At 45.9% G+C, this 12,553-nt stretch overlaps 1 protein-coding gene and 1 long non-coding RNA gene across 3 annotated transcripts in view; one reads left to right on the forward strand and one right to left on the reverse strand.

Moving 5' to 3' along the window:
• Window positions 1-12,553, forward strand: part of LOC122457053 — a 47,523-nt gene that overhangs the window by 13,708 nt on the left and 21,262 nt on the right. The gene's annotated exons all lie outside the window — the stretch shown is intronic.
• Window positions 2,296-4,584, reverse strand: LOC119844956 (transcription factor HES-5-like). 2 transcript variants are annotated; one of them, XM_038376509.2, is made up of 3 exons: window positions 4,176-4,584; window positions 3,595-3,775; window positions 2,296-3,344 (listed from the first exon to the last, which is right to left on the reverse strand). In XM_038376509.2, the coding sequence occupies exons 1-3, from the start codon at window positions 4,239-4,241 to the stop codon at window positions 3,076-3,078; spliced, it is 516 nt and encodes a 171-aa protein (XP_038232437.1). In that variant the 5' UTR covers window positions 4,242-4,584; the 3' UTR covers window positions 2,296-3,075. The 2 variants fall into 2 exon arrangements, with proteins under 2 accessions (XP_038232437.1, XP_038232439.1); XM_038376511.2 differs by having other exon boundaries at window positions 3,882-4,584.

Here is a 12,553-nt window from a genome sequence, read left to right on the forward strand (position 1 = left end):
CCTCCCATCTTCAAATCTCCACCATCTGTCTTCCTTCATTTTCCCTGGCCTTCCGTAATCTCTGTCCCTGATGGTTGAGTGGAGGATGGACATAAAAGTTCTTCTAAGGTACCTATCTTCCCCCCCTTCCCGCCCCACCACTACTGCACTATTTGACACCTCACGATTTATAATGTATCTTCTCCTCCGCATACCCAGGGGAGTCAGATAAGTGCTATTAACTGATTTTATAGATGGGGACTGAGTGACTTGCCCAAGGTCACTCAGGAAGTCTGTGGCAAATCAGAATTGAACCCATGTCTCTCGAAGCCCAAGGTAGTGCCTATGACCATGGTGGACAGCGCTGCTTCTGCTCAGGCACAGTAGAACTTTCTAACACAAGGGTGAAGCTCATCTTTGCGGGAGGCAGCGCTTTCTCAGGGGCTGCTCTGAGACTCTGGAACAAACTCCTGCAGGCGCAAAGGACCAACACAGGCCTCCCTGCATTTCACTTCTCTGACCTGTCATCTCTAACAAAGAGACAGAGCAGCATGGGGATCCTCAAACCTTCATCACCCCACCCCCAAACAAACCACCTCACTACAGACACACTTCCAACCCATCCAGCACTTAAGAGAGAGAAAACAGGTGGCAGATGTTAGCCATGTCGCTTAATGCACCGCCGTACATGCTACAGTGATGAGGTGGGACAGGAACCTCGATAGACTAGTACAGAATAGGATGCTGCCTTTGTGCTTCTTTTCCACCTCCCAGGGACTGAAATTGACAAGCCTTCTCTTCTAAAGCAAAACACCTGTCCGTTTTAATCCTCTGCCTGCTCTCGGGAACAGACATGCCTGGTAATGTGGCTACTGCACCCACATCTGTGGTTCACAAGAAGCCTAGCATCTTGGATTTGTTTAGCTTGGGTCACCCAATTGGTATGCTGGGGTTTCAGGCGTTTGTAACCCCTCATTTAGGAGGGCATGTGGGATTTGTTTTCTATGTTGGGGAGGGATCAAAGGGGACATGTTGTCACTGTCATATTTTTGGATCTCAACTAATAGAGTTTGTGTTAAATATTTTAAAGCTTGCTGGAGTGTTGCAGTATTTCCTTGAGGCAAACAAGCCCAAGTTAAAAGTATATGGTTAATACATAATAACATCTACATTCATATAGCAATTGTCATTCAGAGATCTCAAAGTGCTTTAGAAAGGGTGGGACAACACTATCCTCCCAGGCCTACTGATAGGGAAACTGAGGCACAGAAGTGAAGTGACTCACCTGAAGTCACTCAGCAAATCAGTGGCAAAGCAGGGAGTAGTACCAAAATCCCCAGATCCCAAGATTCCCAGCACTGTGCTTGATCTTCCTGGACTAATAATGCTGAATTTCTGAGTCTTACTTGGATTCCTTAAAGATGAGAGTGAAATGTTTTTAGAAAACAAGAGAAAATATGGAAAAGGAAATCCTTAAGAGATTCTATAGATTTGCAATTTTCCTTTTAAAGGAGGAAGGAGAAGCTTTGTGTTACCTGTGAGGACTGGGGTTCTCCTAATTAGGTTTCTGTGAACAAGAGTTGTTAACATCAAAACACCAAGTGACCCCTGAATGTTCTCCTATTAAAGGAAATGGGAATTTTGCCAGTGACTTCAATGGGAGCAGGTTTAGATCCTAAAGCAGAGCAAGGAGCTGAATTCTTCATAGTTCATAAGGTGTTGTCCATGCTACCCACCCCTGCAGGGTGGGGAAGCATAGCACTCTGAACTCAGGGCTAGGCAGATAAGTTAACATGGTTGGTGAGGGAGGACAGTGACATTTTTCATGATGTTTTATTTTTGAAGTCTATGCGTGGTTTAAGGACTCTTACACATCTGTCTATAGCATTTCAGTTCACCTTTAATACACATTAGGTCTTTGTAACTTTTATTTTTGGTATCTTTTTTGTTAATCTTTTTAAGACAAATCCTGCTTCTCTTCCAACTGAAATCTTGAAGGTGCTTGCATGAATGTACACACTGGAGTTAGGGTTTGCAACATTTACAAACAACAACATCCCCACATAGCCTCATTCTGGATATAGACTAAAAAGTGGAGGTAGTCTATTGTAATCTGAGAGCAGCAGAGTTCATAAAACAATGCCTAAAGAGCACCCTGGCCCTAAACAATCTGGCTTGATTCTTAAAAAAATGTGTTTGCTCGATCTCCCAGGACACCTTGCGACACTCCCACCCCACACACTTCAAGTCCTGATGTTCCCCACACATTGTCCAATAAAATTTTATGTTTTAATTACTTCAAACAAAAGATCAATGAATAAAAATATTTTATTGACATTTACAGTGATGGAACCAATGTCACTTTCAACATCACATATGATGAACACATAGCAACTTTATAAACGCATGTAAAGCTCATCAGCACATTCAATGAATGACTGTAGAGTACACATTTCCCACCTCCCATCCCCACTAGTTAAAATACACAGCAGGTACTTCCTTTACAAAAGGCATCAATTATCCCTCAACTGAGATTAACCCATGCTGCATGTTAAGAGAATTTCTCCTACAGTCATTCGTTATCATAATAACTTTAAGAGATTATACTAAAATAGTATAGGAACTTCAGAAGCATCAATATTTCTGAATCAAATCTTTCACTCAAAAGGTAAAGGCTAGATTCTCTTTATGATACAAATTACATCCTCAAATGCCCCCTCTTTCTGAAGATCAATACCTAATATAGGGCCAAAGCAGCTCCTGAATCAATGCCCATAGAAATCCATGAAGATTCCCATTGACTTCAAAGGGCATTTATCGAGCTAAACTCTGATGGAAGCCAATAGGAGATTTGCTCTGTAAAGTGCCAAAAGGCTTGGCCCTCTATTCAGCTAGGAGCCACCCATAAGGGCAGCATGTTTGCTGCAAGATACAGACACCATCCTTCACTATGAAGGGAAACTACTGCAGAGAGCATTTCTCATGACAAACAATAAAACCCCCTCCTGGAAATCAAAGTTTCCTACTTTAAAGAGGGACCATTAAATTAAAGATCCCTTTGGTTTTGCAGCACACACACACACATAAATGTCCAGTCTACCATGGTCTCCAGATGGCAGCAACAGCCACAGGAATGTTGTTCTGGGAAGGATGCTTTCTGGGTACCAGACATGGCAGTGAAGGTGGGCTATGCATGGGGGGTGAGCACAGGTTGTCTGGAATCATCTGAGCTTTGGAGAAATGCTTGATCAGCCGGGTCTGAGCTTCCTTCTTAGGCTCACAGTAAGAGAGGAAATGCAGAGCTTCCTTCAGGCACTGCAGGTAACCAGTGTTAAAATCTTGTTCTGGGCTCTTCTGACTGAACACTGGAAAATAAATGGGAGAAAATCAACATGTTAATGGTCTGTCCAGACTCTGAGCAGTGTAAATACATCTGCAGGGATCAACACGAGGGGCCACCTCCCACAAATCCTTGCTCATGTGGATAGTCCTTATGCAAATGGTCCCATTGACTCCTGCAGAAGTATGGTCTACTTGTGTGAGCAAAGATTTGTAGGAGTGGGCCATCAAGGAAGCAGCATCTGTGAGTGAGTGAAAAGCATGCTGTGTACTCACTTTGTGCCTGCAGCTGGCTCTGCTGTTTCAGATAGCCGACTGCCACTTCCAGGATATCGGCTTTCTCCAGCTTGGAGTTGGGCTGGTGTCTCTGGAACTCCTTCTCCAGCAGGAGTTTCAGCTGCTCAATGCTGCTGTTAATCCGGTCCCGGCGCATTTTCTCCACCACCGGCTTCCTCAGCTGAACAAGAGAAGGGCCAGGTTGTTAGGGATACAGTTAGATCCAATTTATTTACATAATCTCCATTGATTCCCACCCGCGTACATTAGGACAAATTTCTACTCACTATGGTCCTGGCGTGTCTGTCTGTCCAGCCGTCTTCCTCTTTTTTACCTCTATATTTCCATCCACCATCTTTACGCCAATCTTTGTTCTCGTTCTTTACATCTTTTTTTTTTTTACTCTATCACTAATCTATCTCTTTATTCTTATTTTCACCTATATATTATCTCTCTCTGATGTTCCTGTATAAAATCGGTTAGGTAAACACGCAACTGGCTCTGAAGTTTCAGATGCATTAGGAGTCCCACTAAATATAACCTAACACACACTTTCCAGCCCTGTCCATTGTTTAACTTACTTTATTCTTCTCTTTTGGCAGCAGTTTCTCCTCCACGTGGGCCATGAAGCTGTTGCTGGGAGCCATTCTTATCCTTGCCAGTTAGGGCCACAGATCTGTGGATCAGGGTGAACACAAGGCTGTGTGACAGCCTCTATTTATACCCAGAATGGCCAAGCCGATATGTGAGTCTCAGGCTTGTTGATGTTTCCCACACTTGTTCAGCCAATCCGGGCACATGGTCAAACAATAGAGAAGGCATCTATCAATGCATGGTACATTGATTATAAATGCCCCGGAGAGAATAACCTTCTGCCCAAACCAACTGGTGGAGTGTGCAGTGTGGTGCTGCAGGGCTGCACGAGGATCTGGGAAAGCACTGACCCTCCAGCTGGTTGTCTGGGATCAATTGCATTCCAAAGTCGCAGCATGTGCCAGTCACATTCATACTGGGGATGGAGGCACATGTTTCGGGGAAGGCGGGAAAAGGAGGGGACAGTGCCTTAAAGGTTAAAATAAAGAGTTCTGCGTCCATCTCTCTGCTCTTTCTGGAGAGAGCATTGAACACCCAGCCCCGTTATCACAGAGTTTACCTGCTGAGGGTGCTTGTTTGTAGAGTACTTGGGGTTTTCCCAGTACTGACCGAATGGCAAAGTAAAATACTGTCTTAGTGTAAAATGACAGGCCCATTAGAAAAGCAGGTCTTAAGTGCTGCGGAGATTCTAAGTGATGACTGCTGGATGGCTAGGTAGGGGTGTGTACGGGAGTGGATACAGTTCACGGGGGTGGCTGGGTGGGGGGGTATATGCGGATTGATAGAGCCCGTGGGGATGGCTAGCAATAGTGCCCTTTTTCACTGTAGAATGATAACTCGGGTAGGTCCAGACTAGAATCCATTAGACTCTGTCACTAACTGACTGTGTGACCTTTGGCAAGTCACTTCACCTCTGTTTCATGGTCTGGAATAATAGTAGGGCATGGAGACAAATGGATGAGGAATGCATTCTCTCTTTTTTTCTTTTCTTTTTCTTTTTTGGCTGAAATCAGCAAGTGCAGAGGCACCTAAGAATTTTTTTTTATTAAAATTTAAACTAACATTTTTGAGCCTCAGAACTCTCTCTTTAGGTTCAGTTCACATTGGGGCAAATGTTCAGGTCAGTTCTGATTTTTATCCAGTTGGATAAATTTAATCCCTGGGCAAAATTTTAAAGGCAGCAGTGAAAATAGCATAGGGCCAGATCATCAGCTGGCATAAACTGGGATAGCTCCATTGGTATATGATAGAAGGGTATACATGAAGATGGATTAAAGAGGGTTACACATGGAGCTGATCTCGGTAAAGCTATGCTATATACACCGGTGGAGGATCTGCTCCATACTGTCTAAAGGATAGGAGCCCTTGTTTCTCTACAAACGATGGGCATGGAACATGGAGGCAAGGCTGATGAACAGAGAAACCGAACTGTTTCTAGTTGTGGGAACTCAGCAATGGTTAAAGAAAGCCAGGGACTGAAAGCCAGGAACTGTTGCCTATGTGGAAAACCCTGAAGTAACGCCTGAATTTAATAAGCATTTGTCAGGAAGGGAAGTCAGAGAAATAGCCAGCTTCATGGTTTTCATTGTATAGGCCTGAATGGGCTTAGTTCTTTGTTAGGGACAGATGTTGTCCTCAGTGCCTTTTATTCCCTGTGTTCTGGGAAAGCCAGGAGATAGGTCATCTCATGAACATTTTGATCCAGTCAAAGAATTAAAACATTAGATAAGACGCAGCGCAGTGACGGTTCACCAGCACCACTGGCTTTTGCCAGCTCTAATAAGATGCTGCACTTTTCCTTGCATCATTTCACCGCCCTGTCTCCAAAAGGCCACGTCTCATGTAATTTTTCCCAAAGCGCCAGAGTGATGGCAAGGGACCTTGAAGCTAGAGTCTGACAGGTAGTCGTTGTACCAAGCTGGTTAAAGAGACTCTTCAGTGTCAAAGAGCATCTTTTTCCCAACTTCTGAGAGGCAGCCCTGACCTTTATTGCTGTATTATAACTGCTAGCCAGATGGTCTTTTGGGAGTTGGATTTTTTCCCTTGAATTCATTCAGGCTCAGACACCGTCACTAATGTTGCAAGTCGTCGCAAGGCACACGTCTATTGTCCAAACAAGAAATGTTATCAATAGAGAGAAAGTGTGGGAAACTCGGAGAAATTCAAACCCACACAGCTTGGTGCTAATAACTCCTTTGTGGAGTCTGCGCGTCTGTCAATGCACCATGAATTCACGTGATTTTTCTCTGAGCGTCACTAAAGTGCTTGGATGGCCATGTGGGTCAGAGTGTCTCAGAGATTCTTACTGCAATATGGGGCAATATGGGGGGGCAAGGTGCAGAGTTACGCCAGTCTCTGGTTTATGCCCAGGGCTGGGATTCAGAAAATCTAGGCTCTGCCACTGACTCCTCTGTGACCTTGGCCTAGTCCATAGATGCCTTTCTGCCTTGGTTTACTCTTCCATGAAATGGGAATATAGTACTGACTTTTTTTGGAGGGGTCCTGCTACCTGTTCATGGTCTACCTGCAAGCCTCAGTGTTGAGCCCATCTTAGCAGTGCCTCCAACGTGCCTTTCCTGCCTCTAGGGTAGATGGGGCAGGTGAGACCAGCTGAATATAGGACCCAAAGGAGGATGACCGTGTGAGCAGAATCCGTAGGGAAAGCACTTCCCTGGAGATAGAAATGCCATGAGTGGCTTCTTCCTCCTACCCAGGAGGGTTACAGCTGGCAAATTCTCTTCCCCCCCGCCCCCATAGGGGAGTCTGGCAGAGACCTCTTCTGCCTTATACACGTGCCATGCTCCCCTTGGCACTGCAGCTGGATGGATGGTAAAAACCTTGCAGTACCTGTTTGGTCTGCACTCCTGAAAGGGTGTTTGCTTATACTTTAGGCCAGCCCTGTGTTAGCATCATTGTAGTAAACTTCCTTGACTGACTAATGCTCTAAGCTTCCTAGATTTTTAGAACGACAGGGTCAGATCTCAGCCGGTTCAACTCAGCACTTCATCTTCCTGGGTAGGTAAACTGAGTTCCATGCTCTACTCTGCGTGAGGATCTCTTGCATGAGACCTGTGGAGAAAAAATCATTTCTGTGTACCGTGCATGACCGTTAACGATCCTTTGGCACTTTCTATATGAGTAGCAGTTTAAAGTGGTGTTGTTGGACAAAATCCACTCTGCTTCAGTGTGCTGATGCCCCCCACTCCAGAGATGGTGTTATTTTAGTTGTCCTGTACTGTGTATGGCATATAGATTCTGAAGTGCTTTAGCGTGAAAGATGCTATATAAGACCTGATCCTGTGGTCCTTAGGTAAAACTCCTCATTCTGGGCCAGATTCTGTCACTTTCATTCATGTTGAGTAGTACTTCACCCCACAAATAGACCAATGGAGCCACGTAGTATAAGTGTGGCTGAATCTGCCCCTTTCAGAGAAAAAGACATGATGATCGGGCCCATTATGTATAAATAATTATTACTATGTCATTATATGGATGACTCCTCCTCTCACCTTCCCAATGCAGGACGCATGTACAGGCTTTTATAATGCTGACCTAAAAAAAAAAGAAATGAGGAAGACCTTTTGTAATGCAGCTATAAACCATTCTCCCTGTATGTTTAACCTTCAGTTTCTTATTGGATCCAGCATTCTTAAACACTCATTCTTAGGTGCTTAAGGGAAGGCAAGCAGGTTTTGATCACTGAGGAACACAAAACGCATGATCCAACCTGATCTGCATTTCCAAGGTAATTAGAGGTGAAATCAATTTCCCCAAATGCTTAAGCGAGTGACCCTGAAATACTCATGGGCCAATGACATATTCTCCTTACAGCAAGTATCAAAAATAATTAAAAATTAAACAGTTATTATTTTTCTGCCTAGTGGAAATTCCCACAAGTCATCTCTCAGTATATTCAAGGGTGCACAAGAAGGATTTATTATTTCCTGGTATATTGACTCTGAAAGGCCTGGGGATTACAGCTGCTTTGCACATGAATAGATGGAGTGTGTTGTACAAAAGGCAGGGGCTGTAGGATAATGTGTTTGGATGTGGGAAAGCGCTGACCCTCTGGGAGAGCAGGCTGGTGCCTGATGGCAGGAATCAGTTACATCTCAAAGGAACGCATTGCTCTGGGACCAGGGGTTTATCAAAGCAGCCACGTTACGTATTTATTGCCCCGCACCCTCTTCCCCTCCAAAATCAGAGAGATCTATTTTCAAACCTCTTTCCGTGAATTTTTAAAATGGCCTCAGTGAAAGGTCCCAGGTTGAAGTCCTTTAATGATCCCTAGAAACATGGGCACCAGCAGGGCAAACTTCCCTCCCAGCCCCAAGTTGGCAAAGGTGAAAGAGATATGCATGGGTAAGGATTGGTTCTTCAAGCGTTAATGCAAGAATTGTGCCCAGCCGAGCATATTCTGTGCCTGGCACTTACCCTCCTGCATGGGCTGCCAGTGGCCCTTAGCCCTGCCCTGCTGCAGGGCTGCCAGGCAGTATCATGGTAGTGGTGGTTTAAGTGAAGTGGCAACCAAGAAGCTGAACTGACATCCCTTCCACACAGGCCACTGAACAGCCCTGGGATGATAAAGCCTTGTTGACATCACTGACATTACTGACCTATGCTGGATTCGAACAGGCAACCACACGTTAAAGACTTTATGAACCTATTGCTGCTCCCATTGACTTAAATGGGAGCAGAAATGAGCCCTGTATCCCCAGCAGGTTTCCTTGGGCCCTGAACTTGGCCTGGTGAGAAAAAGGGAGGGAACAGCCCTCAGATTCTGAACAGAAATGATCTGTGGAACATAGGAAATGAGCAGATCAGGCCAATGGTCCAGCTAGCTCAGTGTCCTCCTGGCACAGGCAGTATCTGGTACCATATTCCTCAGAGGGGATGCAAGAAACCCCATAATGGACAATCACAGGATAACCTGCCTAGAAGGGACTTTTCTTTTTAACCCCATCAGTCAGTGGTTGGCTAACTGACCTGAATCATGAGGGCTTCTTTAGCTTTTTCAATATTTCATTCTGTCTAATATAACTGTGGATGTTCACATTATTCATATGAATGACTTGTCCCTTTTTAATTATGTCAGGGGAGGTACCCTAAATATTGTAGTCCTTTTTAGGCCTGAGTAATTAGCCACTATTCAGGCTTTGCTGGGTTGGTTCCATTAGGAAAAGAAATTGATGATGGAGTCAGGTTCAGGCAACCCTGTTTGTTTTCAAAGTCCTGTTTCCCCAAATACAGTGAAAGCAAAAAACAGCAGGCAGTTTCTTGAAACAGCAGGCAGTGGAAGCAAAAAAACAGCAGGCAGTACTCGAAAATCCAGGTCTGTTACTCCAGCGAGTACTGTGTCCAAAAGCAGCTCTGTCTCACAGCTTCCTCCCAGGACAGAGGCTACTCACTACTGCTTTTCTTGCTTTCTGCCAGCTTTCTGCGTACACACTTACAACCAATCAGACCCCTAAACCCTGCATTTGCGATCAGTGCCAGGGAAACCCTTCAGCCTACACAGCTTACTTTCCTTGCCATGTGAAGCATGGCCTTCGGCGGTGGCTTCCAGCTATCAAGAGACATTCAGTTGTTCCTTCCGTATAGCATGAAAGAAAGGTGCTTAGCATACCCATCAATTTTAATGAGGTCTGTGATTGTCTCTAGATCGGGGTGGGCAAACTTTTTGGCCCAAGGGCCATATCGAGGTTGCGGAACTGTACGGAGGGCTGGGTAAGGAAGACTGTGCCCCCCAAACAGCCTGGCCCCCACCCCCTGTCCACCCCCTCCCACTTCCCGCCCTCCTCAGAATTCCTGACCCATCCAACGCTCCTTGTCCCCTGACCACCCCCTCCCGGGACCCCAGCCCCAACCACCCCCCGGGACTCCACCCTCTATCCAACCCCCCCTTCCCGCTCCCTGTCCCCTGACTGCCACGACCCCTATCCACACCCCCGCCCCTAACCATCCCCCCGGAACCCCACCCCCTATCCAACTCCCCCTGCTCCCCGTTCTCTGACTCCCCCCCCGACCCAGAACCTCTCCCCCATCCAACTGCTCCCTGTCCCCTGACTGCCTCTCGGGACCCCCTGCCCCTTATCTAACCCCCCCGCTTCCCATCCCCTTATCATGCTGGAGCCAGCCACGCCACCACCCTGCCCAACAGGAGCGGCAGGCCAGCGTGCTGCCCACACGGCGCTGTGACTGTGCGGGAGGAGGGACAGCGGGGGAGGGGCTGGGGGCAAGCCTCCCCGGCAGGGAGCTCAGGGGCTGGACAGGACGGTCCCGTGGGCCGTAGTTTGCCCACCTCTGCTCTAGATCAAAGACCCACTGATGGCAGTCATTAATTAACAATACACACACATGCATTCTGGTTACAGACCTGGCTACACAGTTGAAACTTTGGCTATGTCTACACGGCACACCTTACAGCAGCACAGGTGTGCTACTACAACAGTGCCACTGTAAGCTATGCAGGGTAGCCACTCTTTGTCGGCAGGAGAGAGCTCTCCAGCCAACAAAATAAAACCACCCCCAACAAGGGACGGTAGCTTTGTCAGTGGGAGAGTATCTCCGGCCAGCAAAGTGCTGTCCACACTGGCTCTTTTCATCAGTAAAACTTTTGTTAGTGGGGGGGGGTGTTTTTTTTCACACCCCGACCAACAAAAGCTTTCCTGACGAAAGTGCAGGGTAGACATAGTCTTCGGTTTGTGAAGGTTAATTTGTATGCTTCATTTAACTAGTTCCATATGCTTGCGTAATGGGAACATCATGATGATGATGATGATATGCATAAAAATAGCAGTAGCTTTGAATCCTCACCAGGCCAAATTCATTGCTACAACAATCCTTAAAATGATCTTTTAAACCCAGCTCTTATAACAGGATATGGGTATCTCAGGGGACAGATGGGTGTGGAGCCTTTCACCTCCTGAACTCTGCTCACACTAGGAGACTAGCCTATGGCTGATGCTGAGGAAAACCCTAAGAGGTACAGAGCATATGCTGGGCACCTTGTGATGAAGTTGATGGGGCTGTTCAGGAGGTGCTCGGCATCTGTTGGGATCTGGCCATATTTCCAGCTCCAGATTTTCCAAGATCACGAGTCAGGTGCCCAATGATCATGAGATTGGCTTAAAAATCATGTGAGCTATTTTGGTGTTCTTTTTATTTGTTTTTTGGTTTCTGAGTCTTTTTGGCTGCATTTGGATCACACTTTCAAGTTTTTCTCTGAAACCATGCGGGCTAGAAACTCTCTCTCTCTCTCTTTAATTTATTTAATTATTTATTTGCTTTTTAAGTGAGAGAGCAAGCTGAAATTCTCATATATTCCCACATAAGGGTGGATATGATAGAGATCTATAAAATCATGAGTGGCGTGGAAAACATATATAAGAAAATGTTATCTACGCCTTAACACAAGAACGGGGTGCGGGGCGGGTACCCAACTAAATTAATAGGCAGCAGGTTTAAAACAAACATAAGGAAGTACTTCTTCATACAACGTACAGTCAGCCTGTGGAACTTGTTGCCAGGGAATATTGTGAAGGCCAAAAGTGTAAATGGGTTCAAAAAAGAATCAGATAAATTCAAGATGGATAGGTCCAGCAATGGCTATTAACCAAGATGGTCAGGGATGCAACCCCATACTCATAATCCCTAAGCCTCAGACTGCCAGATGCTGGGAGTGGGCGACAGGGAATGGGTCACTCATTGAGTGCCCTGTTCACCTGGCATTGGTCAGTGTCAGGAGACAGGATACTGGGCTAGATGGACATTGTTCTGACCCAGTATGGCCGTTCTTATGAGAGATTATTACAGAGCAGTGGACTTAGTGTCAGGACCCCTCGGTTCTATCCCCAGTTACCACTTACAAATATTGAAGTCAGTGATGGAAAACGGTGTATTAATGGTAGATAATCAAATCCATTCCCCTGAAAGAGCAGGATTTATCCCCCAGATATTCAATAGTGAATGAGTCAGATATTAAACTGCTCAACCTTAGCGGGTTATGAGGCTGGATCAGTTAATGTTCCTACAGTGCTTTGAGCCTTGGATGGAAGGTGCTAGTTCTGTAGAGGATATTGATATGAGGCAATGCCTCCGGAATGGGCACCCACCTCTGGGACAGGTTAGTTTGTAATCCAGACTTGTCTATTCTTTGTGTTACAATGCGATCCCCCTTGGCCCTAACCCTCCAGTATCCCAGCCTGGATCTCAGCATGTGAGCTCCTACATGGCTGCACTTTCTCATGCTCAGCGGCTGTCAGTCACAGTGCTGGAGAGAACAATGGAAGTGTGTCTCGTGAAACTGTCTTTTTCACCCTGCTGGGCAGGTGGGTTTTGTGGGACGCAGGAACATGTGCTCTCC

This window comes from Dermochelys coriacea, chromosome 18 (genome assembly GCF_009764565.3).
Source record: "Dermochelys coriacea isolate rDerCor1 chromosome 18, rDerCor1.pri.v4, whole genome shotgun sequence".
Lineage (NCBI taxonomy): Eukaryota > Metazoa > Chordata > Testudines > Dermochelyidae > Dermochelys > Dermochelys coriacea.

Bases quoted from the DNA above. Each gene is read 5' to 3' on its own strand.
- LOC119844956 (XM_038376509.2), bottom strand. From the start codon at position 4,241: ATGGCTCCCAGCAACAGCTTCATGGCCCACGTGGAGGAGAAACTGCTG. The intron at 3,776-4,175 runs GTAAGTTAAACA...TCTCTTGTTCAG, and splicing joins TGCCAAAAGAGAAGAATAAA to CTGAGGAAGCCGGTGGTGGA. The intron at 3,345-3,594 runs GTGAGTACACAG...TTTATTTTCCAG, and splicing joins GAGCCAGCTGCAGGCACAAA to TGTTCAGTCAGAAGAGCCCA.